The sequence below is a fragment of the Aspergillus uvarum genome (assembly GCF_003184745.1).
Source record: "Aspergillus uvarum CBS 121591 unplaced genomic scaffold BO82scaffold_87, whole genome shotgun sequence".
Taxonomy (NCBI): Eukaryota; Fungi; Ascomycota; class Eurotiomycetes; order Eurotiales; family Aspergillaceae; genus Aspergillus; species Aspergillus uvarum.
In genome coordinates, this window is record NW_020291384.1 from 33,554 (window position 1) to 59,753 (window position 26,200).

At 47.0% G+C, this 26,200-nt stretch overlaps 10 protein-coding genes across 10 annotated transcripts; 4 read left to right on the plus strand and 6 right to left on the minus strand.

The window, feature by feature from the left end:
• Positions 1-170: 170 nt before the first annotated feature.
• Positions 171-1,646, minus strand: BO82DRAFT_359213 (aminoglycoside phosphotransferase family protein). The gene has a single exon (XM_025636515.1). The coding sequence runs from the start codon at positions 1,532-1,534 to the stop codon at positions 257-259; it is 1,278 nt and encodes a 425-aa protein (XP_025486530.1). The 5' UTR covers positions 1,535-1,646; the 3' UTR covers positions 171-256.
• Positions 1,647-2,647: 1,001 nt separating this feature from the next.
• On the plus strand, positions 2,648-3,768 carry BO82DRAFT_359214 (putative esterase). The gene is made up of 2 exons (XM_025636516.1): positions 2,648-2,767; positions 2,891-3,768. Exon 2 carries the CDS (start codon positions 2,932-2,934, stop codon positions 3,544-3,546), a length of 615 nt encoding a protein of 204 aa, XP_025486531.1. The 5' UTR covers positions 2,648-2,767; positions 2,891-2,931; the 3' UTR covers positions 3,547-3,768.
• Positions 3,769-4,434: 666 nt separating this feature from the next.
• On the minus strand, positions 4,435-5,904 carry BO82DRAFT_387379 (DUF1338 domain protein; the record flags this gene model as incomplete). The annotated part of the gene is made up of 2 exons (XM_025638306.1): positions 4,435-4,480; positions 4,523-5,904. 2 exons carry the CDS (start codon positions 5,902-5,904, stop codon positions 4,435-4,437), a joined length of 1,428 nt encoding a protein of 475 aa, XP_025486532.1.
• Positions 5,905-9,179: 3,275 nt separating this feature from the next.
• On the minus strand, positions 9,180-10,646 carry BO82DRAFT_387380 (aspartate aminotransferase). Its single transcript, XM_025638307.1, has 4 exons — positions 10,303-10,646; positions 10,177-10,246; positions 9,439-10,134; positions 9,180-9,382 (listed from the first exon to the last, which is right to left on the minus strand). The coding sequence occupies exons 1-4, from the start codon at positions 10,597-10,599 to the stop codon at positions 9,267-9,269; spliced, it is 1,179 nt and encodes a 392-aa protein (XP_025486533.1). The 5' UTR covers positions 10,600-10,646; the 3' UTR covers positions 9,180-9,266.
• A 1,578-nt stretch (positions 10,647-12,224) lies between these two features.
• On the minus strand, positions 12,225-13,531 carry BO82DRAFT_322054 (threonine dehydratase; the record flags this gene model as incomplete). Its single annotated transcript, XM_025632754.1, has 3 exons — positions 12,822-13,531; positions 12,598-12,686; positions 12,225-12,507 (listed from the first exon to the last, which is right to left on the minus strand). Coding segments are annotated over exons 1-3 (1,020 nt in total), but the record flags the coding sequence as incomplete, so codon positions are not given.
• Positions 13,532-14,225: 694 nt separating this feature from the next.
• BO82DRAFT_359218 (YjgF-like protein) lies at positions 14,226-15,099 on the minus strand. Its single transcript, XM_025636517.1, has 4 exons — positions 14,724-15,099; positions 14,610-14,672; positions 14,440-14,529; positions 14,226-14,378 (listed from the first exon to the last, which is right to left on the minus strand). Exons 1-4 carry the CDS (start codon positions 14,886-14,888, stop codon positions 14,304-14,306), a joined length of 393 nt encoding a protein of 130 aa, XP_025486535.1. The 5' UTR covers positions 14,889-15,099; the 3' UTR covers positions 14,226-14,303.
• An 828-nt stretch (positions 15,100-15,927) lies between these two features.
• Positions 15,928-17,484, plus strand: BO82DRAFT_378886 (MFS general substrate transporter; the record flags this gene model as incomplete). Its single annotated transcript, XM_025637659.1, has 4 exons — positions 15,928-16,024; positions 16,089-16,280; positions 16,325-16,791; positions 16,849-17,484. 4 exons carry the CDS (start codon positions 15,928-15,930, stop codon positions 17,482-17,484), a joined length of 1,392 nt encoding a protein of 463 aa, XP_025486536.1.
• Positions 17,485-18,100: 616 nt separating this feature from the next.
• BO82DRAFT_369447 (uncharacterized protein) lies at positions 18,101-18,774 on the plus strand (the record flags this gene model as incomplete). Its single annotated transcript, XM_025637167.1, has 4 exons — positions 18,101-18,120; positions 18,355-18,429; positions 18,466-18,569; positions 18,620-18,774. 4 exons carry the CDS (start codon positions 18,101-18,103, stop codon positions 18,772-18,774), a joined length of 354 nt encoding a protein of 117 aa, XP_025486537.1.
• A 706-nt stretch (positions 18,775-19,480) lies between these two features.
• Positions 19,481-20,170, plus strand: BO82DRAFT_407208 (uncharacterized protein; the record flags this gene model as incomplete). The annotated part of the gene is made up of 1 exon (XM_025639619.1): positions 19,481-20,170. The coding sequence occupies one exon, from the start codon at positions 19,481-19,483 to the stop codon at positions 20,168-20,170; it is 690 nt and encodes a 229-aa protein (XP_025486538.1).
• Positions 20,171-21,343: 1,173 nt separating this feature from the next.
• BO82DRAFT_387384 (Zn(II)2Cys6 transcription factor) lies at positions 21,344-23,723 on the minus strand (the record flags this gene model as incomplete). The annotated part of the gene is made up of 5 exons (XM_025638308.1): positions 21,344-21,961; positions 22,062-22,553; positions 22,613-23,396; positions 23,463-23,591; positions 23,647-23,723. 5 exons carry the CDS (start codon positions 23,721-23,723, stop codon positions 21,344-21,346), a joined length of 2,100 nt encoding a protein of 699 aa, XP_025486539.1.
• Between the last annotated feature and the right edge of the window lie 2,477 nt (positions 23,724-26,200).

A 26,200-nucleotide genomic window follows, 5' to 3' on the forward strand; every position in this document is an offset into this window, starting at 1 on the left:
CCATGATTCTTATTTGGGTTGGTCTGCTTGCTGGTTTGTACATGGCGGATCGAACATACTTATTTACGTTCATCTCGGCTCAAAAAAACAACACCCAGTATCCCCTAGATGTTACGTGCTTGAAAGCAGATCAGGTCAACTTGTGCATTTCAACGAAAATATCAAGACTGATGAGAAGAGAAAAGAAAAGATGAGACAAGAAGACCAATATCTAACTGGAATCACCCATAGGATGGAGTTCTTGATTAAAGAGATTTCAAACGCCGGCTCCCAGTAGCTGAATTGCTTCTAAAACTATTTCTTTCGACTTCTGGAGGTCCTGCGCGTGTTGATTCTTCTTCTCTAGTGCCACATTCTCAAGCCACCAGGGCGCTATATTGTCTTCCAATCGAGAAAGAGTCGTTGCCTCTCTCCAATATTGATCTTTGATGCCTTTTCTTGGAGTATTCATTCCCCAGGCCTCGAACCTACTCAAGTACGCTTCGTAAAAAGCATCGGGCCAGTCGCCTTTATTTGCCACGGAATCATTGACAAATTCATCCAATTCAGGGAAAAACCCAGAAAATTCAAAGTCAATGATACCAGTGATCTTCGTGTGATCCGCAGACATCAAGACATTGCGTGGAGAAAGGTCGTAGTGTGTGAACAAGAAACGATTTTTCTCACTGCCTATTCCGAGTTTCGGCAATTGGATAGCAATAAACTCTCTGATCGGAGGGATTAAATGCCTGTTCCTAGCAAAAACATCGAGTTCCTGAAGCTTCTGGAGCCGTGTCTCAAGCCTCACTCGGTAGTATTGAAGCTGGCCTATGATAGGCTCGAAAACTTTGACACCAAAACCAGGCATGTTTGAAGAAGACGTAATGCGCAAACCGGCAACTTCGAATGAATTTGGATCTTGTTTCTTCCCATGAGGAAGTCCACATACCAGGTTTCCAGCAGTTGTCGAAGCAGGGAGCGACTGTCTCCAGCGGTAGACCATATCCGCTAATTGCTCGCCGACGACCTTGAGCTTGTCTGTATCCAGATTCAACGTCGACAAAGGAACTCCAGGAAGTCGAGTCATTAGGATCCAGCCCTGGAGTTGTCCGTCGGCTTCGGAATTAATCGCGAATTGCTTTGTTGCTAAGGTTCCCACGACAGTCAACTTGTGAATGACGAAATTCTTGCTGTCAGACCAGGCAAGAACCCTTGGTGACGGAATTTCGGGCACAAAATACTCAAGAAGAGATAAGCAGGACACCTCATTTTCGCTTTTCGTCTGGTCAAAGAACTTTCCGTTCAGTTTCAAAACCAAATCATTAACAGCTCCGTTCTTCAGGCCGTGTAAGAGCAGGTCGTCAGGAACATATATCTTCAGAAAGTAGATGCGATTGTTGAATGATTTGCCATGCTCTAGAGGATCGATAGCCAAGATGTTGCATCCGGGAATAAGGAAATCAATTATGCTGACAATGGTTTCTCTCGAGAGATAAACCCCCTGAGTTGGATGAATTTCTGGAGTAGTCTCACGCGGACCTAAAGTGCTTTCCATGAGGGCGGTGTAGGGTGGTGTAGAATGAATGCTCTAAGACATGTGAAGCAGGTGATGCACGGCAAAAGGGTGAGAAGGGTGAGAAAGGACAAAACGGGATGTGGAAAAGGAGGAAGCACGCCGGCGATCATATATCACTAGAATTGGAGCTTTGCTATGAGACACTTGTGATGAATGTGGAGCCCCCTGTAGATTAGGTGCAACGATAACCCCCTCCCCTAATTCTAATTCTGCAGAGTTTTGGCACTCGGCTATTTGACATTCTGCCGAGAAACAGGCCCAGGGCCAATATATCACAGCCTTCGAAAGCTCCCTCGCTCATTCCCGTTCCAAGATCCTTTGCCTCTTGGAATATTCGACATACCGCATCCCACCACAATGCGATGCCGTACTTATAATTCCTTTGGGTGGCTCGGTGACACGCGGTGTGGAACTGGATATAGAAATCCTCTGTTAGAAACGTGTCGGAACAAGAAGAAGCCCGAATGACTAAAAATGTTGCCTATGGCACATTTTTGGTCTAGCGGTATTATGCCCCATCTGTGTTCGACAAAACGTTTCAAACGGATGGTCTCAATGCGCAACTGGTAGACTCGCGGAAAGATGGATCCGTGTTAAACAATGAACACGAAGGCTGGCTGGGGATATAAAGCGATGAAATCGGGAGCAAAACCAGTTACTTCAAAATCACTCAAATAGCTTAGATTTTGCCTCTTGAAAGATTCTGTTTAAGGATCCGCCCGCCTGTCTACACCGACCCTCCCTCTAACAGCCAGAAAATTTACGGAGTATTCAAATATGGGACAGGGATTCTCGGTCTGGAATCTGTGATGCCGTAATTTAACATTTGTGTTAGTATTAAAAATATGTAGTTTCGAGGACGTAACTCGGAATTTAAATAGAACGCCGAAACTTTTGCTGGAGGTTTCGCCACTGAGACTGTCGCTTACCTCATCCTGGCGGGGGTTCACGAATTCGCAACACACTCCTCGACTTTTAATCAAAAATAAGCTGTCTATTATCGGCTCAACATCGATTTTGTCGTTCCATAACGCATCCCGGTCTACCAATTTCGCATGGCTCTTCTATCCCCTTTGTTGACACAGCGGTGGGCTGCCATTTCAGGATTAGTCGCAGTGACCCCATGCCCCCCCCCCTTGATGAAATCCAGAGGCATTTGTTTCTCGGCCACTCCAGCATCCTGTGATCAATGGCTGCCGTCTTCATACCAAGGTCAGATGGCCATCGTCTTGTTACATTCCGATGTGTTCTCACCTTACTCAATACTCACTCTGAGGCCAAGTCATGCTCATGGTGTCTACTTGACAACAAAGTTGCTGACCCAATATATTTCAGGTCATGGGCCATCGCCTTGGGCTAACTTCCCAATTCATCTTATGGCATTAGGTGGATCAATTACGGCAGGTGTCGGATCTTCAGATTTCAATGGCTATCGAAAGCACCTTCTTGAGATGATACGGTCCTCTGGCTGCGATATCTGCATGGTGGGATCACGGAGGTCAGGGTCCACGGAAGCGGGTGAGCATGAAGGCTGGCGGGGATTTAGGCTTGATGAAATCGAGAAGAAAGCGAGAAAGTCTGTGCCGCGGCTCAAGCCAAACCTTTTTACGATCAATGCCGGCTCCAATGATTGCATCCAGAAACTTAACATCGACGACTTTGGGAAACGCATGAGCGCCATGCTGAATTATCTTTGGCTAGCATCTCCCGGATCAACAATTCTGTTGTCGACATTGGTATGCAACGCGGACCAAGAGATAAATTCGCAGGTACTACGAGTGAACGACCAGATTCGAACCTTGGTTAGGCAGAAAGCCACCCACGGCAGAATTATCCTTGCAGATATGTACACGGAACGAGGACCGACATTTATCGATCTTGTCGACGGCACTCACCCGGGGGATGCGGGATACAGAAAAATGGCTGATGTCTGGTTCAGTGGCTTTCAAGAGGCCGCGATCATGGGGTTCATTGGAAACACCGCAGAGTAAATGCCGTTGAATAAATTTGATTACGAAAATGAGAAGTGGCTAGGCTGCAAATTTGCGTCATTTACGATTATATGCATGTCCACAGTCCGTGTCCTCATTACTTTATACCCTTGGGAAATTCTAGTTTACATAGAGCTTAGGCTGATTTGATACCCGCAAAGCTTATGAACGCTATTTCAAAGATGAAGTCAAGATCTCAGACTTCCACAGCATGTAAGCAGTAGCAAATGGATTTTCATAAGGAACTACGCTTTACGGTGGAATTCCGACTCATATCCGCATCCTCGGAAACACAAATCATATCAACAAGTTGGCTGAAGCTGATGTAGATCTATAGATCAAATACCTTGGTAACTGCGCTTCAGGCGTTGAATAAGTTTGCGAAGGGGTTGAAGACACCCGACAGCGCCTCCGTACTCTAACACTCCTAGTATTATAAATATGACATTCTGCCCTGGTTTTGGGTTTCAAATAACTGAGTGGCGTTTAGCACTTACACTGTGCTCACATTGCTACCCGACGAAGGTTACCGTAGGCTGGAATCTGGCGCATAGCAGTACAGAACACCAAATGCCGTATTGAAGCCACTTAACCGCCCATATTGATGATTTTTGAACCTATTGGGCCTCTCGTGTGCGAAGGCAAACTTCAATATTTGGCTTTAAGATCATATAACAGGCAGTCAAATGCTCTGAGAGACCACATAACCTCGCTGTTTACTAATACATACGTTTCGAGTGAATTAAGCGTACTAATTTCCGGCGAATCATCGAGTATTCGCGTTCGAAAAAGCCTCAACTGCATTAACTGGTTCTCCGGTATTAAGCTCGAGGTTGGATTATTCGAAATTGGATTATTCGAACCACAGCCATGGGTTCCACCATGAAATCACCGGCCGCCTGGGATGAGATCTTTCAAAGCGAGACCCAGCTTCCTACCCACCTCTTCAAGGCTCACCCTCTGTGCAAGAGCATACCAACTATCGAGATCCAAGATATTCGTCTCCATGGCTTCTTCAAGGCCCTTGAGATCCCCAGAACAGTGACTTGAGTGAGGAAACAACGTCGAGGGGCTGCTACACTGTAAATTGGATTGGAAGATCCCTGCCGCCGAGAAAGGTAAGAAGTCCTCATATGTGATAGGAACAGCTTCTACAGTTCCTTCCGAGATGAGCTTCTCTAAAGTAGAGCTGCCTTGGAACTTGACAGATGGCGAGGCATTTGACAAGGTGACTTTAAATTCACAATAGATCAGGTTTTGATGCCGAAGTTCTACCCAAGTGTCTGGGTACTCCTTGAACACTTCGATGGCAATAGAATCTGCCTTCTCGGGGGTTACCCCTGCCGCTCGCGCTTTACCTTTGCAAAGAAGTTTGTCGTAAAGCTCTCGGCCCTTTTTTGTCACTGCAGCACCTCGCTGCTCTATTTCCCCGAAACGAGCCTTGTGGCTTGCCTCGACTAAATCATTCGGAGAAAGAGGCTGGTTCGCGCTTTGGTCTTCTCGTCTGAAGTGGACGATCTCTTCAAGGGCTAGGAAACTGGTTTGGCGTAGCAGGATGGGGCATTCGCGAGCCGGCGGGCCTTCGATTTGAGCCTTGGCAGCTATGCCAGCCTTCTTCATCGCTGACTGCGCAGCTAGGATGTCAAGGGTCCGTGGTGTAAGGTGATTGATGTGTGCGCTTTGAAAACATGCAATGTCCGGCAAAATAGGATGCACAGCTTTCAGGGCCTGGTACTGATCAAACGTAGCGGTAGCAGTGGGCTGCCACCTGAATGTGGACATAGCTTCATGGATAAAAATTTCGCTTTGACTTTCTTCCAATTTTCCGTCTTGCTGGTCAATCCTATCAAGAAGTTCGACCAAAGTTTTGCTGAAAATATTCCGCTTTCCCAACAGTCGCATTGCGAGTTCACGAGCTTCGGGAGTCAACAGTTCAGGCCGGAGTAGCGTAGTAAAGACACGGAAGGGATTGTGATTAAGGCTGGAGAGTGATAATGGGCGGAAGCAGGTCGCATGCATCGGTAATCCTGCGACCGAGAGGTCATAATATCCAATCGGGTGCATTCCCAGGACTGCAAAGATGCGCTTGATCATGCGAATCTCAAATGGGGTACCCAGGCGAATAGCACCATGTCGTTCTTGGGTCAGACGCTCGATGCTTGCTGGTACACCTGTAGTACCATCAATCCGCGGATCCTCAACAGTTGTCTTTTGTACACTGACATTGATATCGCGGACAATGTCCATCAAGTCACCGTAAAGTGGCACCTCAGCACGGTACATGGTAGACATAGCAGCGGCGAATCGAGTGCGCAAATCATCCTTATCGGCGTACACTGAGGGGTTGGTGGACGTCATGGTGCTTTGTTTCAAAGTAGATGTGTTTGAAAGTTTGAGATTCAGGGTTGATTTGTTGAGCTAGTCAACTCTATCCAAGGGGGAAAGACAGACGACAGTCAAATATATGTCTGTTGAAATCCGCGCTCCTATTGATTCCCGGAACCATCATCTCACCTTGTATGATTTCCTGCTGATTCCCACTACTCAGCAAAGCTGTGGATGGCCTCCTGCCAGTCACATTGTGACAGAACCCAACAGTGGGGTACTTCGCGGTGAATAACCGCATGTGCCGGCGGCTTCGGACATCGAAAGCCGGTAGTTTTACTAACTTCGGATGGAGTCAAGCCTGTCATCTAACTTAGAGAAGACCCTGACGTGAAGTCATTTGTGTCTAGGGCTCATAATCGGATTAAAGCACATTCGCCGGACTATGTGGCCACATGGGTGGGGGTCGGTCTTCTAGAGCGGCGTGGCGATCGAAACGCCGATGCTTGTCCGGAACTGAAAGTGGAGGGCGAGAGATTGGAAGTGAATATCCAATTCCCTCAAAATTTTATAACTAATGCGCGTGAAAAAAGGAACAACTCTCCGCATTACAATACGGACCACTTGTCTGTATGCAGAACCTTTCTAACCGGACGCCCGCCGTAGCCGAAACCAGAAACTGGCCCGGGTACTCCAGACAACCACTCCACGCTACTCCAAATCTCAAGCATATTGGGAGTCCAGGCACTCTACGAGAAGGATGAAAAGAAAAGCTAGCAGAGAGCTTGCCTCCTTCAAGCACTGGCAGAGCCCCTTACTCGATTTATAAAATCCTAGCGGTGGAGGTTCACGCAAAAATGCTGTCTGGCCCTCGCCGGCCAAGCTCCGCACGGACAAACATCGCGAGGTCATCCAACGCAATGGCCCCCAACATGTGATGAACGCCTATATGGTTGTACTTGAAGAAGCGGTGGTTTTGATTTCGAAACTGGACAAAGTATGCACGGGTTTGTGTAGGCAAATCCCCTACCGCCGTGTTTCAAGCTCAAGGTCGTTTCGTGCAGGCCATCGCTCGAAATTAGCAGTGTTGCTAGTAATGTGGAACTCCTCTGTTAGGTACTGTCAAGGGGGGGCGATTGAAGGCTAGTCCATGGCAGGACGGGTCGATCTAGCAAAATTCGCAATGTGAAATATATATCCAGAACCACAACACACCTGGAAGTTCTAGGGGAGGGGAATGACCCCAAAACGAGATCGTAAAAAAAGAGCGGAAGGGGGAGTCTGTATTCTCCATCTCCAATACCGATACTTTTATGGGAGGGCTCGAAGTCCGAGGCCTCAGGCACCCACTCGAACTCTTCCACATTTACAGCTATGTATGGGCGCACCCCACTACAGTACTTGATCAAAACTTTTAAGGATTTAGGAATTAAACAAAATACAGAACCTGACCAGATCCAAGTGAAGTTGGTGCATCGTGTATACACGCTGAGCACTCAGTCTCCGACGCTCTATCTACCACGGTTCAGGCTCGCTATGCAATTAGACAGTGCAACGACGATAATTTACCGTACGTAAAGTTTACACCATGACCTTTAATAGCTGCTTGGGACGTACATTTCTTACACCGATTCCTCTCGGCCATAGACATCCGTATTACCCGAGACCAAAAAGTAATAGTTCAAATCACTCTAATATCATTTGCCACGAATTATAAGATTTTATCCACCCAATTGTTGCTGGCTACTCCAGCACAGCAGATTCGAAAAACAGAAAATACATTGCAAGGTGAACCAAAACTGGGGGAATCCCTTTCCTGAAGCTGATCCTCACTTGTCATATGGAGTTGTTTTTTGAAGCTGTATCCATCTTCTGTTATTAAAATCCGGCCCAAAAGAATAGTTCTAACATCTGTAGGGTGAGATATCACCTGTATGTTATGGGTCGTTATATTGGATGGCTCCTCGGAGGGGGTGAGTGGAAATGGCCCTTTTCTGTTTGATACCATGCTTCTGATATAGTACTAGCGGATTTATGGCCAGACGTACCACATATTTCTACACATCACATATGTTAAAATAGATTTGACGATGCTATTTACAGAACGGCAACTGCGTACGGGACACTCTAGATTTTTTAGTATCCAGAGAAGATTCGCCACTATACCTATGCGAAGATTGGAGAAATCGTCTACTTCCTAATCTTATTATAATTATACTATAGTTTTATCGCAGTGCTAGGGTTAGCCCCAGGACTGCAAAAGTTGACTCTTGCCGTCAAGCGAATAGTAGTGTGAAGAGAAGTGTATCACAATCAGCTGGACCCCGGAAATTCCTATTAGCTCCGTGCGGGGCCAATTTTAGCCTCCTCGGCTCTTGCCATTACGCCGAATCCCAACGAAAACTGGGAATAGTGAACACCTCTCATCTGGTTTGTCCATAACGGGAATAAGCTCTGAGACATGCAATTATTCACGGGGATAAGGCGAGTCAAACTTCACTCTCCAGTAAAGTTGTAAAATTAGTAGGACTTCGAGTCAATGCATGATGCTTGGTCACATCCTTGATAGCTACAACTTACAAGCCCCAAAAATGGGGGCCCCTGTTGTAGGACTTGTAGGCGCATTGCTTACAGGTCGACCATACGATTGATTAATTTTTGGAAACAGCATCTATTTCGCAGATATTGGGGTAGCATGATCTCACATGTCTAGATCTTAGATTTCTGATCTTCGTGTCAGACCCGCACTCGCCCTCCGCTTGGGTTTTTTGGGGGTGGGGGGGGACCATCAAACCGTGAAGTCATCATATCTTGGGGCTTTTCTGGAGTATATACAGGCGACCCGCCCCTCGGTTTGTTATCACGAATGGTCCAGGACGGGTAGTGGAAATAGATCGAATATTATTTGTAAGTGCGGATGCACTCGACTGGCTAGACAGCTACCGATTACAACTAGTCCGGGATTCATATGGCGAAAGTCTTTTATCTCAAAACCATCACTATATTTAGAGAGTTGATCTTAAACTCTTCTTTTACCAAATACCGTAGTTGAATCGGATCAATAGAGCTGAGAAATGGTCCCGGACCATGACGGGCCTGTACTATAGTGTACTACAGAGCGAGCCTTGGAAGCGGAAATGGATTTGTTGGACTTTAGTGTGGAATGAAAGATTTATGAATAGCTTCATGGGTATCTGGATGGGCCGTCACGCATTCGTTTCATTGGGCTGTCATTCTATAGCGTTAACTGTCATCAGTATGTTCTTATTCCGCTGGTTGGATAGCCTCCATGACGAGGGCTAGAATACCTAGTACGCAGGTAGCAACAAGTAAAATAATTCATCGTTACAAGGTTTCAACTTATTCATAATCTCTATGTAATAGATAATTCCGGGTTACTGGATATTCCTCACGGTTTGATCCAGTGCCCAGGCAAACTGTGCTACGTAATGGTCGTTCAATCCGGCAATAGATACCCGTGAAGTCTCGACCATGTATACGTGGAAGTTCTCTGTTTATTTTGTTAAATTTGATGAGACTGTAATTTACTATAGGGCAGGTACTGACCTTCGAGATATTTGACTTGGGCCTTGCTAATGCCTAGATAGGCAAACATTCCCGTTTGCCGAACAACATGAGACCAGTCACCCGGTGTTTGAAGACGCTGCAGCTCTTCGTACACTCGCGTACGCATTTTGCGAATGCGACTAGACATCACGACCAGATCTTTTGACCACTGCTCTCTAATCGAAGGTGTACTAAGGACAGCCGCCGCCATGCGGGCGCCGTATGCTGGAGGAGCAGTAATTGTGGCTCGCTGCACATTTTGTAACATTGACTGCGCGACTTTGGCCGCCGACGACGAGGAGACTGCGCAAGCAACAAGGCCAATTCTCTCTCCGTATAGACCCATATTCTTCGCCATTGACAGGCAAACTGCGAGCTCAATATTCACGTTGTTCAAAAAGTAACGTATTGGCCACGCATCGCCACTGAAAGACCCTGAATTAAACCCGAGGTATGCAGAGTCGAAGATAGGAAACAATTGCCTTTCTTTTATGATGGATCCAATAGTCTTCCATTGGCCTCTCGTGGGGTCACAACCGGTAGGATTGTGGGCACAAGTGTGGAGGACGATTGGTGAACCTGGGATAGCCGTTTTCAGAGTGCTGATATACGCATCAAAGTCAAAGCCGCCATCCCTATAGCAAGGAATCTCCTTAACCTGAAAACCGATCGTCGCGAACATCAAACGGTGGTTCACTCAGGTAGGATCAGTAATATAAATGGTGTCAGGAGGGGTACCAAGTTTTCTCAAAGTGAGGCCAATCAGCATGACAGCTCCTGTGCCAGAAAGGGATTGGCATGAGGCGACCTGAATAGATTTGTCCCTTAGTATGGATTACAATTGATGATCAGGGAAAATGATACCCTTTGCTCAGCAAGAGCCTCGGTGCCATCGAAAAGCAGTTTAGTCGCTTCATTCAAGAATGGCTGGAATCCAGCAATTGGTAGGTATTCGTGATTGATGTCTCCCAACGAACTCTTTGCCATTTGGACGGATGGAAGCACCCAGGGCAATCCATTTTCATCTCGGTAGGTCCCCTGGCCCAAGTTGATCTTGCGATCATTCTGATCGGCAAGAAATCTTCTAGTAACATCGAACTGGATGTCAGGAGGCACAAGATCGGTGGGGTGGAAGGTTGACAACGGTCGTGATGTCGACATGAGGTGAGATTTACGTTGTATCGCGGTTCTGATGTCTCACTCCGAAAATGAAATCTGGAATAAAATGTGTAGCGTTTGAGACTGTGCTTAAATTTCGTCGAAACATGTACGACTTGTATATTTTCCGCTGTTATTTCTTACCCAGTAGCCTTCCTTGCGGCCTATCGGTGCATCTTCGGCCTGAAAAAGACAAAAAGTTAAAAAAGTTTCAAAAAAAACATCACGGTTCTCGGGTCCCGCAAATACCCCGCTAAATCAAAAATATTACCGAGGTGGGCCTGGCATTTCACCAAAGTTAATCTCCTGCGGATCAAATGACAGAGGAACCCCTCAATCTACTAACGTAATTCCCAGCCGTTCCGAACACCCCCAAACACCATAGTAAACACGATAGTTTAGATTATGATATTTCAACCCACAAGGGATTATATAAGTTGATGAGATATTCAAGTATCAAATATATCACATTAAGTATATTTATCAGATCAAACCCTATTATGAGGTAATATAATTTGATATATAAATATGCATCACCTTATCGGCGTGTATTTTTAGTAATATATGTAAATAACTACGTAATATATTTATTGATAGATCTATACTAGTTAATAAATTACCAGGAACTATCCTACCAGAATCAAGTAATATTATATTGTTGTTGTTGATATATAGCCACATGAAATATTCTGTTTACTATGGTGTTTGGGGGTGTTAGAGACAGCTGGGTGTTCGGAACGGCTGGGAATTACACAGTACGTTAGTTATGTAGTGTCGAGACACAGAGCGGTAACTTACCGCTAGTCCAGGGTTGGCGTAGCACCATATAGCTTAGTCATCTCGGAGTATTCCAAACTCCTCCATGGTAGTTATCCTTTTACCTTTGCATCCAAGATTGGTTCCGCTTGCTCCTATCCTCGTTCCTATTCGCCTATCAGGATTACTAGCCATTACTGTCATAGCTTGCTCCGACAGTCAGTTACACCCTTGGGCCGCGTAGCTGAGTAAGTTATTTCGGCAAACGATGCTTATGCCGGCGGTACGTTTCCATGGGTCACGGGTGGCCGAGGAGACATCCCCGCCCGTTGGCTGCGTAATTGGCACGGCACAATATCTGCTTCCATGCTGGTCAGATTTCTCACCATAGTCGGCCCTTAGGCATTCCGCCGTAATCGATATTCTACAACTTAGCTCCGCTGATCTACGTGCATTACCACAATATCTGAGTCTTCTAAGCAAAATAAATTGCGCAATAAAATTTAATGAGACGTATATTTAGGCGGGCGGTGAGGTCAGGTGCTTGGGTTAATTGTTCAGTGGATGGTCATCATTACCTAGGTAAGGATGAGTAACTTACGAAAAAACGGTAAAGCTATGGACGGGATCATGGATGCTTTGCGGAAGGGTTTCCCACTAAGGACCTAAAATACTACGACACGAGGGAAACTTATTTCCGAGGTCTAAAATCCGGTCAATAATTTGAATGTTGATCCATTTCGCCCGATCTAGCTCAGTCGAGATAGTCTATACGTTCATTACGAACAAAGATCCGTGAAAATTTACGAAACATATATTTGATAGCTCGAATATGCTATCAACATAAGGGCCAATCACTTCGAGTTTTGAGCAGCGAAACGATCTTGAGCTTCAAACACGGCGGCGGGTGACCGGCCCACTAGGGACTCGTAGATCTCGGGGTCAGTTGCGCCCTCCAGTCCGAAGATCACGACCTGACTATTCTCATCCAGTCCCAGTTTCTCACGAAGGGTTGGATCTGAGCCAGATCCTAGAATAACGCCCATGCTGGCAGCTGACGACTCGCCACACACTACGGGCACATCACCCTCGTGGCCATTAGCTAACGCCTTCATGCCCTCCACCGCGACGGAATCGGGAACGGCAATAAAGTCACTAGTTAACCAGCTGAGGATCTTCCACGCGGCTGGAGAAGGCGCACGACAAGCCAGACCAGCCATTAGCGTACGCAGCGTGCCTTTAGACTGACGAGCCTCGCCGTTCTTCGCGCTCTGCAGGAGACAGTCTGCCTCACAAGGTTCAACAACAACAAAGCGGGGCACTTTAGCAGGTACCTTTCGGATTCCACGAAGATGAGTGTAAAAGCCTTGGAAAATGGCGGCGGCAATACTACCAACGCCACCGCACACAAAAACGTGAGAGATGCGATCGATTTGAGGAATCAATGCAATTGCCTCCTCGAGAACGACCATGTAGGCGTTCATTACATGCTGAGGCACGTCGTTATCAAAGTCGGACCAGGAGGTGCTACTGACGAAGTACCAGCCGTTCATGCGAGCATCTTCCTTAGCTCGGTTAACCGAAGCTTCATATTCGCCGTCAATTCGAATCACAATCGCACCCAAGTCCATCATACGCTTGGCGCGACCGTCGCTGACGTGGTTGTGAATGTAGTCGACGCAGCGACAGCCGAAAATCTGAGCACCATACGCCAACCCACGGCCTTGGTTGCCGTCCGTCGCGACGCAGACGGTGACGCGCTGCGTGATATCCCGATACTTGTCGGTGCGGAGCTCAGCTGCTAAAGGCCAGACACCCTTCTTGGCGTGTACCTCCTCCGCTAAGATCCTGTAAACCGAGTAAGGCGCACCCAGCGCCTTGAAGGAGCCGAGCTCGGTTCCAAAGCGTTTGCTCTCATCCTTGACAAATATCTCCTGGATTCCCAGTTTCCGTGCGAGTTTGGGGAGGACGCGCAGGGGTTGTTCAGTGTACTCTGGCCAGGTGCGAATTTCATCGACGGCGGGCATCCAGTTAGAAAGATTCTCCATACAGACGGCCGCAGTGGCCTCCGCCTGTGAGGACAAGCGGTCCGCATTGTAGTGATGGGAGTATGCCATCTTGGCTAACTGGAAAATCGGTGTTCAGGATTCGTTTGGTCAATTCGTCCGTTCTTGCCGGCGGTGTCTATGTTTTATGTTACTATTGTCATTCGCCTTCGCTGACCGTCCATCTTCATCTGCTTCATCGTACCCCCTCTCTCTTAACGCTCCCAACCTTCCTTCGGTAATTTCGGCCCATTCGCCGCGGTACCGAGCGGCGTTTTAACTCGCCACGTCTTTCTTAGAATCCCACCGGGCCCACCTTGTCTCTCCTGTGACGTTCGGCGATTTCTACTTGCTCCGATTATGGACAAGGCTTGACCACTATAATAAACATGTCAACGGTGGTCACCGGAAATTCCGACATCCCGGAGATCAAGGTTCGGTACAATCGGCCAAAATATGCACGTTACCCGATAAACGCCCACGAAATACTTGGCAACAGAAATATAGCCTCGTACAGTGAAGTCAAAATACGTAGAGGATAACTAGGCGCTTTTCTCTCTCTATCGCTGTTTCGGGTAACTATAGAACGTAGTCGTAATAGAAATTCACAGAAAATTATTTACACTTCAAGGGTTTTTTGACTCATTTTATGTGCATAACACCTGGCACTCCACACTAATGAACGACCGGCAGACCAACCCCTTAGGTATCTCAACGACATAGCATCTGGGTAACGGCAACGGCCGTCGACTCTAGAACCGCACAGAGGAAACCGATTTCAGAGGAGAAATTCGGGATATGCTACGGGAGTGGATCGAAACTGTTGAGACCTCACTAAATTCCTATAGAACCTTCAAGGCTGGTCACCGAATTATGGAACCTTTAGATGCATCCAACATCTCGGAACTACAGATGCGCTATTACTTCAATATCAACATCCGTGCCTAGAGGCAGTTGCTTTACAGCAACACACGTGCGGACCTAGCATGCTCGTATTAGTTGGACTGATAGATAAAAGTAAGCTGCATGTTGAAGAACATACTGGCATTGTTCCCTGGGTGAACATCTGAAGATAACCTTCGTTCATAGCAGCATAGTTTGCCATGTCATCAATGAAGATATTGACCTTGACCTGTGGATTCAAACTCAATTAGAAGCAGAGCGTGAGGACATTATGAGAATGAAAGGCATCGAACACTAGATCAAACTGACAGTTTTCTCGAGGGAGCTTCCGGCGGCGTCAAGGATGTTCGAAATATTTTTTAGACATTGAATCTGTCATCGCTTAGCATTCATTGCAATGGATAACATAATTTGTTGACATACTGTTCGGTCAGCCGTAGTGCCCGTCACTAATTCTTCCGTGGAGGGGTCCATTCCGACGGCGCCTGAAGTGTACACGAAGCCGTTGATAACCATAGCCTGGGACAAGGACGGTTTTGGCACAGGTGCCTGAGCCGTAAAAACAGGCTTCTTCGCACAGGTTGACATATTTCGTGGGTTAGGTTTAGATTCCGATTCTCTTTTCTCTCGGGGAAAGAATAAGTCTTGAGAAAAGTGTATTCCACTCAGATGGACCTCTAGAGATATTTCTATTGACTGACTCAGCGTGGGGCCAGTTCCGGCTTCCTCGGCTCTTGCTATTACGCCGAATCCCAACGAAAATCAGGGAAAAGTAAACACTTCTCTATATGGTTTATCCATAATGGGGATTTAAGAGTCTCAGAAATGCGGTCGTTGGATGAGATACGACGTGTCAGATTTTACTCGTTAATAATTCATCACAAAGCTTAAAAATTAGCCAGGACATCAAGTCGTCATGTGGGGCACATGCCGTATGGTGATAGTTGCACAACCCACAAATTAGATCTACCAGTCTTAAGTCTTGTGCAGGCATTAGGTAAAGGTTATCCATGCTGTCAATAAAGTTCTGGGAATTGTATATATCTCGTCGAGACTGGGGTGGCATGATCTCATATGTCCGGATTTCGGATTTCCGACTTTCGCCCCAGACGCGCCATGCATGCTGTGGGCGCTCATGGGGACATATTCCCGGAAATCCGCTAAAGAGCTGGCATTTCTAGTGCTTCAAACCGTTGAAGCCACCTCGGGGGTGATTTTTTGGAAATGTTGACAGAATCTTGCATTGGATGGAGATGGTTGGGAAGGGGCTTCTGTCGGTCAAATTTAGAAAGCCGGCGGCGAGCGCCGGCCGACCCGGTGACTTGGACATGGAGCCAAGTGTTCTCAAGTCGATAAGGAGATACTTCCCTGGGGCGAAATAAGATTCGAGCCAAGAGAGGATAATCCATTGCGGGGAAGAGGGCCTTTCAACTCCCACGGCTATATGTACTGCCTCTTCTCCCTCGGTAGGTTCTCTCAGTGTTGTTACACCCACTCCGACCCACTATAACAGCCAACAGCACCAACCAAAAAAGCCACTATGAATTTTACTTCAAATTCGCACGATGAAATTGACCCCGCGACACATATCGAGGAATCTTCACAACAGCCAGATGAAGCTGGAGTAATGTTTGAGCGAATTGATCTAGCAGAAGAGGCGAAACTTGTGCGGAAACTTGACACCATCATCATGCCCCTGATGGCTTTGGTATACTTCTTTCAGTGTATGTAATTTTTATGTCCTTGACTGGAGAAGAAAATGACTGACTCATTGATGCCGCCTGTTAGACATTGATAAGGGTTCTATTAACTATGCCGCGGTTTTTGGACTAAGAACCGATCTCAACCTTTCAGGGCTTGAGTATTCATGGGTAGTATCTCTTTTTTACTTCGGCCAGCTCGCCTCCGAATACCCTGCTGCCTATATTCTCAGCCGCTTTCGACTGATCCCTTTTGTTGGTACTGCCATTGTTATCTGGGGTTTGGGGTGGAGATGACGATGGGTGCGACTTCCAATTTCAAAGGAATTGCCGCCACAAGAGTTTTTCTTGGATTCGCCGAAGCCTGTGTCTCGCCTGCTTTCATCATTATAACATCAAACTGGTATAAAAGGAATGAACACCCACTCCGCGTTGCGGCATGGGTTTCAATGAATGGCATAAGCCAAATTATTGGGGCGTTGCTTATGTATGCTGTCGGGCATGCGAATCTGACAATCGCGAGCTGGCGGGCGATCTTCCTCATTTTCGGCGGGTTGACCACCGCTTGTGGCCTCGCTTTCCTTGCGTTGATGCCAAGAGATACAACGACGGCATGGTTTCTCAGCAAGAGAGAACGCCACATCGCAACTCAGCGGCTTGCTATTGACCGCCTCACCAGAGACAGAGCTGAATTTAATAGGCAGCAGCTTAGGGAGGCCCTTGTCTCACCTTTGACCTGGCTGGACTTTTTCATGGCCCTCTGCATTACTCTCACTACTCCAATATTGAAGGTATTCACCCACTGCTCTTTCTTCTTGTTTGAACAGACAGTAATTTACCCTATAAAGTTTTCGTCAATTGTTATTAATGGCTTCGGCTACTCGAACTATGAGTCCATGCTTGTGGGACTCCCAGGGGGTGCCATCAACTTTATCACAGTTTGGATCTCAGCTCTGATTCCACGCATATTCCCTGGGACTCGAATTTGTACCGCCATTGGGCTTTCTCTAGTCCCGTTATGTGGGTCAATTATTCTACTCGTTCTTCCGATCCGGGACGGCAGTTGGGGTATTGTTGCCGCAACCTGGCTCGCGGCTTGCTGCTCCGCACTCATATCGGCAACTGGATCTTTAATGGCCAGTAATGTTAAAGGAAACACAAAGAAAAGTGTAGTTAGTGCCGGATTTTTTATTGTGTACTGCGTAGGGTGCATCGTCAGTCCTCAAGCGTGGACTGAGGATGAGTACCCACGATATGCGAAAGGATGCATCCTGAGCATTGTCAGCTGGACTGCCCTTATTGCTGCTTACATCGTCTATCTCTTTATTGTTAGAAGAGTTAACTCGCAGAGGGATGCTTTCGCATCTCAGGGCATTGTTGAATACATGACCAGCGAACAGGCCAGTGTGGGAGGAACAATTGGGTTGTGTGTGGACTCCGACTTGACAGATGTCATGGACAAGGGCTTCAGGTACAGTACCTAACTACAATAGATCCCATATTAGGTTTTAAGTGAAACCAATATTAAGGAAAAACGTTCCCTCCTAAAAACCCCGCTCTGAATCGATAACTATTATACCGGATTCCTCCGTCATTTGACGATAATTATGTCTTCGAAACATTTATTCTGTGATCATTGAATGAATTACAGGAGAAGGAATTAAAGGAGCAAGAAGGAAATAGGCTTTGGGAACGAGAGATTACAAAGTGGTGCCTCAAGGGCGAGACCTGGAAGTCTATATAGCAAGTTGGGACATTATGCTACACAAATAGAAGTTCAAACAGGTTTGACTTGCTAGGAAACCACTACCTGGCCATAGGAAGCAAATCCTATGTCGATGACATGTAAATTCGACTTCTAGGCGGATAGAGTGATCAATAGGAGATGATTTGGCAGACCCAACAATGTTGATTTTGAGAAGATATTAGTACCAGATGTCGCAGGGAACAAGTTGCCAGAAAAAAGAGATTGTCTAGATGAACATGTACATAATCAAAAGTTACCCGAAGTCGGTCGTCTGGTCGAAAGCATACGCGCTGGGGACGATGATTATAAATAATACGACAGCAGCGCTGTAGCTCAGCCGAACAAGAGAAGCCATGCAGAAGCCAATTTGTAGGTAAGAAGTACAGAATCTAGAAATGACGAGCTCCTGTGTCTGATTCTGTCTCTATCACTTTCTGACTTCCCATTCGTCGACTCTCGCGACGTTTCAGGTAAATTTGTGGACCGAAGTGGGCGATCAATAATGATGATGATGATGATGATGATGATGATGATGGTGATGATGGTGATGGTGATGTTAAAGCTGATTTCATTTATCTGATGGAGCTCTTTCTAAACCTGGTGATAGCTCTAAGGCGGTCAGCCTTGGCCAGGATAGCCGGACAGCATCTAACAACGCTTATCAAAAACGTCTGAGAGCGGGGTAACAGCGATGATAACCCATCGAATTCATGTTCAGGCTGCGGGAGCTCATCTGTACTCGAGGAGTGAATGTTCCTATTGCGGCTGCTGGCCCGGTCGCAAGGTCAGGCCACAGACACGAAGCGCATGCTTTATCTACAGGTGTGTTTCCCTCCTTTCTTTCCGTCGACCTACCACTGACCAATCTCTAGATCGTGGCACGGGTGTGCGTCTGAGCCAGTGTCAGGCAGTGCACACAGCTAACAGGTCTCGATTAGGCGTGTCAAATGTGATGGGCAGAAGCCGTTTTGCCCGTGCTGCGTCGCGCCCGATGGATGCAGGGCTATCTTATCCCATGATGCCTTGAGCGTCGATGAGCGTCGAGGGTTTCTCTACTTTGAAGCCAACCGAGTTATCTAGTCTTCGGTCATTGTGAGATGCCAACAAGTGGATTCTAATTCTTCTCCAGCTTAGTCAATGAGTGTGCTTGGATCGATTATCAGAGAAGCAGACTCAACAACATAGAGAGGACTAACATTGTAAGCACAACATTCTTCATCGAAATAAACGAGACTTACAGCCTTTCCTTGGTTGACCTCTTCCCTGATGAATTGTGGCCATGCCCTTCCATGGGTGCGACCTCGGCGCGGAAAAAGAATCGCAAAAAAGGGTCCTTCTGTACCTTCCAATGCGCCCTCGGTCAATAGGATTACCGGCTGAAACATCAAATTTCACGCGGACCAAATGGCCAGCAAAGCCTTACCATTGATTTAGGGTTTACATCGGTAAACCGATAGTACACCGGTGCCACATTTTCAACGGCCCGGCGGGCAGGCTGCCCGCCCTTGGTGTCTACGCTCCGGAATCTAAAGTATTACGCCGAACATGATCTCCCCAAGGGAGATTTTCCAAAATCACCTCGTTTTTAATCTTATACTTGTTATTTTTCTCATCACTGTGCATTCCCACAATACTGTACCTTGATATGTGCCTTGTAACCGCTGGACTCGTCATATCATACTGGCTTCCACAGGATAAAGTAAATGCAGGAGTCTGGATCACTGTTGTGGATCATGGTCGTATGTATTAACTACTTCGGCGTGCGCTTCTTCGGGGAATTTGAATTCTGGCTGTCCTCATTCAATGTTATCGTCATTTTGGGCTTTATTCTGCTCTCACTCATCCTTATGATAGGCGGCGGTCCTGACCATGATCGGAAGGGGTTCCGTTACTGGAAGAATCCCGGTGCTTTCAACCACTACATGGAGGGCGATGCTGGCCGCTTCCTCGCGTTCTGGTCCACCATGATCTCTGCCACATTCGCATACCTTGGTACCGAATTGGTTGGTGTGACCGTCGCCGAGGCGCAGAACCCTCGTCGTGCCATTCCCCGTGCGACCAAGTTGACTTTCTGGCATATCCTCGTCTTCTATGTTCTCTCAGTCCTCTTACTCGGTACCCTGGTACCCTACAACGATCAGAAGCTGCCCTACAACAATTCCAAGTTTGCGAAGCCGAGCGGCTCGGCGGCTGCCTCGGCCTTTGTCGTTGCTATTGAGAACTCTGGCATCCCCGTACTGTCGCACATCATCAATGCCTGCATTCTGCTATTTGTTTTCTCGGCCGCCAACTCTGATTTGTACATCGCAACCCGTACACTCTACGGTCTTGCTCCCGAGGGCAAAGGCCCAAGATCTTTGCCCAAATTGACAGACGCGGTATTCCTGTCTATGCGCTGGCAATTTGCTCTTCCATCGCCCTGATTCCTACATGAACGTCCGGAGCAACTCCCAGACGGGATTCAAATACTTTGTTAACCTGGTCACTATATTCGGTTTATTGGCCTGGATCTCCATTCTGGTCACCCACATATATTTCGTGCGGACCCCACGGGCTCAACATTTCCCAGATTCCAATCTCGCATACGTCGCACCCTTCGCGTGGTCGGCTCCTACATTGCTCTGGCTTTCTGCATTATCATCGTTTTGACAAAGAATTATGACGTCTTCACATACAATAAGAAATGGTGCAACTTCGACTATACGAATTTATCACAGCGTATTTGGGTATCTCCCTATATCTTATGTTGATCTTCGGATACAAGTTTATCACCAAACGCAAAGGTGTTCAGCCCGCGGAAGCCGATCTGTGGACTGGCAAAGAACAGATCAATCACGAGGAAGCAGCTTTTATTGCGAGACACAATGCTGAGATGGAGAATGTGGGCTCTCGCTGGTTTTACCGCAAGTTTGTGTCTTGGTTGTTGTGATTTCGATTCTCACATTGGCAATGTGAGTGGCGCGGTTTTGACTCATGCGCTTTGCATTCATGGTTCCCCTCTCCTCTTATATATGTGTACTAATTCATGAGTTTAGTTCTCGGCGTTAGACTGTGAACTTACGAGGTAGAGTATGATTTATGAGGATTCTCAGCCTCTTAAAATCGTGCCTGCTCCGTTTGGCTCCAATGGCAGCTAGCGATGACCTCAGGCAATTTCAACAGTCGATGGTAATGCAGCTACAAGGTTTCACCTAATAGTGCCAACTAATGTCAGACAAAAGTGGCCTCAAGTATTCTTATAAAACTGCACATAGCTCAATTTAGAGTAACTATTCTGAAATTACCCATGCGCATGGATGAGACCAGATGTTTTATAGGGCCTGGGTCCTCACTCTACCCGCAAGTGCTACAACCATGGGACTTCCCGGTATTTTTCAGAACGCGTTTAATAGAATCGGTTAAATGAAGGTACGTATATACAAAAAGCCATGCGTGCCAGGGGTCACATCATATAAGCTGGGGATGTCACCCCGACATCTTAGGGCCCTAATACTGCCCGTGTGAAAGAGTGATTGAACACATATAAGCATAGAACGTAGATAGCTCAGGATCCCACGTATCGAATTCTGACTAACAAAATGTAATCAATCTAGCAATCACTGGCCAGGCGCATAGTCGGGTTCATATCTCCCCTGGTAGTAAGTCTCACCGACAACGTCATCAATAAACTGCATGTCGAGCGGTGGCTGAGACAGAAGCTGGAGCAAAGATGAGTCATTCCATGTCACTCCAGGATGGGCGGACGAATTATGCGGCATGTGAGAGGTATCTGGTCCCATTCCCTCAAAGGGTTCGAAAGGTATTACAGTCTTCGCATACGCCGCCAAGGCAGCAGTAATGGCTTCAACATGGTGATAATACTCTTGAGCTACGAAATTTCCGACATCCTTGAGCTCTGCCAAAAGTCGTGAAGCTTCTTGATATGAGTTCCGGTCGGTATGAGCTTCCTGGCCGAAGTATATGCTTGAGATAGCCAGAATAGTCAGCGAGGAAAATAGATATTGGGTGAAAAAGCAATCGTAGTTCGTGAAAAGCCCGTCAATCCAGGACTGGGCAAGCAGCTGCGCTGAATGTCGGGCGCACCGAATACAGGCCTCCACCAGAGCAGAGGCAGTCGCCGGAACTTCAGACCCGGTCTGGGATCCACCCCTTGAATTCGCAATTTGTACACGTAGAGCGTGCAGTAGTATTGGACGAGTGGCAAGGATCACGCACTGTGAATACCATTAGTAAAAGCCGCTACGATAGAATTTCGAAGAAATATCTGACTTGATAGAACGACAAGTGCAGGGAAACCACTTTCCAATCTCTCACCACTCCGGGTGTATGATCAATTTTTAAATGAGGTGGCAATTGAGTCATCCAAGCTTGGAGGTTCTGTAGGGCCCGGTGAACTCGAGTGGACAGCTGCGTCTCTTGGTGCTGCGGATGGAAATTATATATAGACCGGACAACGCTCGTCAGGTGTCGTGTCAATTTGATACTGGCCACGCAGTATTCGACGTCAAAATCATCGCACTGGTCCAAATTTGTTTCGCTCAGCTCGCTGTTTGGCAGGACAGAAGGCAGGTCGACCTGGATATCATCGTCCTGGATTGCCGCTGGATGTCCGAGATGGGCGCCCCACATCCGATCAAACATGTACGTGGTCCAGAATAGGCGTTTTCTATGTTCTTGAGCCCCCAAGTCAGGCAGTTGTACTTGAGGGATTTTGAGGTGAAGACCCATGACTATTGCTGTGCGCATGGCTGTACCTGATAGGATGTATGCACTGTACCGTCGGTTAACGGCCAAAGAGTAAATTGACTAGGTCAGAGATCGTTAGCAAAACCTGAATAAGAAAACCGAGGGACATCACCGCGTACCAGAAGCAGTAATGTCTCTATTGATTCTGTCCCCGGGCGCTCATTTGGGTAACCTAAGATTTTGCACGCCTGTGAAAAGTAGGCCATACCAGGATAGCTATGCATCGCCGGAGCCCGAGTTGCATAAAGCTCTCCGACAGCAAATAGCGCCCAGTATTTGCAACTCAGAATAGAACTGGCCGCGGCTGGGGTCGAGATAACCTTATCCATCATTTCCCGAGCAGCACCTGGACGAGTAATGTAATAGCATCGACAAATGTATTTCAAGGCTGCTTCGACCAAGAAGCGAGCACGGGGTTGACTTGGCCATGCAAGTCCTGGCTCCGGCAACGCCAGCAATGCTCTATCCTCAGCGTAGTTTAGGCGAAGCAAATGCGTCGGCTCGGGGACGCGCGGGTCGGATATCACCTGTCGAAAGCGGGTTGCAAAGGCAGCGTCGGCTTCTTCGCTGATTAGGATGGGCGTGTGAAAGATGTTTCGGTTGTCGAACCATGGAGTTTCATAAGGGGAATCAAAAACCGAGCTAGGCTGTGCGTCTGGCTGCGGATTAGCATGGGTGTTGGGTTGTGAGTTTGTCTGTGGGTTTATGTCTGTGTTCGGCTGGGAGTTGTGCGCGCCTGTTTGTGACTCAGGCTCTTCAGCATCCTGCGCCATTGAGGGCTGCGGCGGTCTTCCATTTCCTTGCCGCGAGGTACAGATAGGCGGAGTCGTATTAAAATTTTCATTTGAAGAGACACGTTGTCGTTTCAAGGTGTCAATCTCCTCGAAAAGCTCATCGATAAATCTACTTGTCGATCAGCTTTTCTTATCCTGACTAGTCACCATTAACCTATTGGAATGGGCGGCGAACCTTTGTGAGACCTTGATCTTCCGATTGCGTTCAGGGTATGAGCAATCCGAGCCCTGTTCGGCATGAACACAATTTTGGCAAGGCTGACCACCCGAGCACTTGATCTTCTTAGAATGGCAACGGTGACAACTGCCGACGCGTCAGCAGGGCAAAGACTTCCTCGGTGTTGAGATGACCGACTCACGCAACGACTTTGGTTGGCAAATTTTTTCGCCTAGGATTCGCCGAGTCGGTGTTCAGGGAGTCCGGAGAATGTTGCATGACGCGACTGGGGATAGGAAAAAAGGCCGAAGTGTCAGTAATCCTAGTCTCTTAAAGGGGCTTGAGTCGGTCAAATGTGGTCAAACCGACTCGGAGTTGCTGACTAGACTACGCTGACATCGCCTTGTGACGTGATTTCTATTGGAATCGGGAAGCACACCGCGCTCTTATTGGGGGACTCCTAAAATAGTTGACTACGTCGGGCGCTAACCCGAATGGGAAGGTAGAAATCTAACAATTTCAAACCCGCGTGAAATGTCGTCATAGACTGGAATAATATGCGAGACATCCTCAGCATTCCAGTTTGCACAAATTATCGATATGCTATTGTTTTCGCATTATTTGGGGCCTTACATAACTTATCATTTATGGCTCAGGCTCCGTCACCCAAATGATATCGCGTATTCATACATTCAACCAAAGCAGTACGATTTAGGAGATAACTATTAGACCGAATGAAGCAATTTGATTGGCCAATACAGAAAGCAGCACTAGTATTTGATGAGATTGCAAAAGCATTTCAGCTCCGTGATGACCTCCAGCTGGTAATACAATACGCTCACAGTTTCATGAGAGCCTTTGGGTTCTCACTACTCTTTAGAGTGCTCTCCATACGAACAGCCTGGCTAGAATGCACTAACCCAGGCAATTCCAAATTTTATGCGACTGATTTTCGTGTGCGTAGCGAAACTCTCGTAGGTACTCCGAATTATCTACATTCTGCTCCAACCCTCAAACCATAGAGGCGAATTCTGTCGCAGCATTTGCAAGCTTTCCAAGCAGGTGACTAGCGGATGTTGGCCGCATACGAGATATCTTATCCTCTAGCCACTCTTTTAGCTTCTTCACACGCTCAGCAGTCTTCAGTGTACAAGGATCTGGTAACAGTGATTTTCTTATCGCCTATCTCAAACTACCACAGTAGCAGGGCCTTCGCGGTAAGGATTACTACTGGTGCGATAGTAGTACCATCGACTGAGATAACTTCAAGAACAATCGCATATTCGCGATTAGTACCAACCCTACCAGAAATCTAGCTATTAGGCTCGTGCATAATAATCCGCAGGTCTCCAACGCCAATGTGGAATCCAGTCTCATCTAAGTTCCAAATATCATCCGCAGCAAGTCTGTATTGGGCGATTGTCTACTCATAGGAATCGAGTCACTCTCCCGCAATCTACTGAAGTAGGTACTTCTTCGTCTAGAGATACATGGCTCCCTGATGGCGAACAAGATACTCGGGATGGTGATGGAGAAAGCTTTATTGCCAGTGCTCACCAATAGTAGGCAGCTTCGATTCACCCGCTAGAGAGAATTGCATTAGCAGCAGCAGCGACTGCAGGGCGCTTAGGAGGTAGATAGATCAAAGTGAGTAAATCGATATAGCGACGGCGGGCAAATTCTTGCGATTCATCCAGTTTGCAACCGTGCGGACGATCAGAGAATGATGGCGGCCCTCTTAACACGTAAGAAACTGTTGGTACGGTAGATCGCGAGATCACGCCCACGCTTTAGTATAAGACTTTTGAACATTCTTTAATTCAAGAAATGACTAATTAGATCCGAGATTCAGTAGACTGATTCGATTCAAGTATGGGACGGAAGGTGTTTACTATGTAAAATCGCAATATCGTTTGCGCCCGTAACCAAATGGTAGTTTGTTTCCCCCGATGACCGAGTCTTTACTAAGGCTTTAAGCAAAGCCATATGTCGTGGAAAAATGGAGGGATTCATTACAGTGACCTCGGGTTGGTCCATTTCCTTCCCAAGTTTCTTATTGAAGAGGGAAGCGCTCGACGGCAGTCTGACCAATCAGACGGGTCGAGATGAGAGAATATCTACCACCAAGCCTAGAAATCGTGTGAGAGACCGAGTAGTGAAAGATACGTATCCGCGAAGGAGAATCAAAAGAGTGTATATTCATCCGTGTGTTCTTCTTCTTCCTTCCCGTCCTCCTCGAAGTAATGAGCGAGGAGAGGTCTGAATACCTCAAGAAATAGGATCTCAGACTTGTACAAAATAGGAAAAGGAGGCTTATAGTAAATGACTGTTCAATCAATAATCCTCAGCGTATTCCAATACACCTCAGTGTACTCTCACTCAATCACCTTCTCTACTTTCGTCACCTGTTCTCCCACTAACGTAATCGGACACCGAGCCGGCGCGACACCGAGCCGGCGGCGGTCTGCCGCCGCCTCGCTGACTGCCTCGCTGGCCGCTTTCTAAGGCTATTCAACCACCAAAAAAAAGCTATATATATTAATTCTTGTTATTTTTATAAGGATATTTTAAATAATTGTATTTTTTACTTCTACATATACTGCAGCAGGCTGGCCGGCATGCCCTGGCCGGTCTTAATACTACAGTTTAAATTATTTTATTTTCTTATATCTAAGCTATATTAAAGCCCTTTTAGCCTGTTAAAGTACCTCCCTGCTGTATATAACAGTATAAGGCCTTTTCCTTTTTTTTTTACT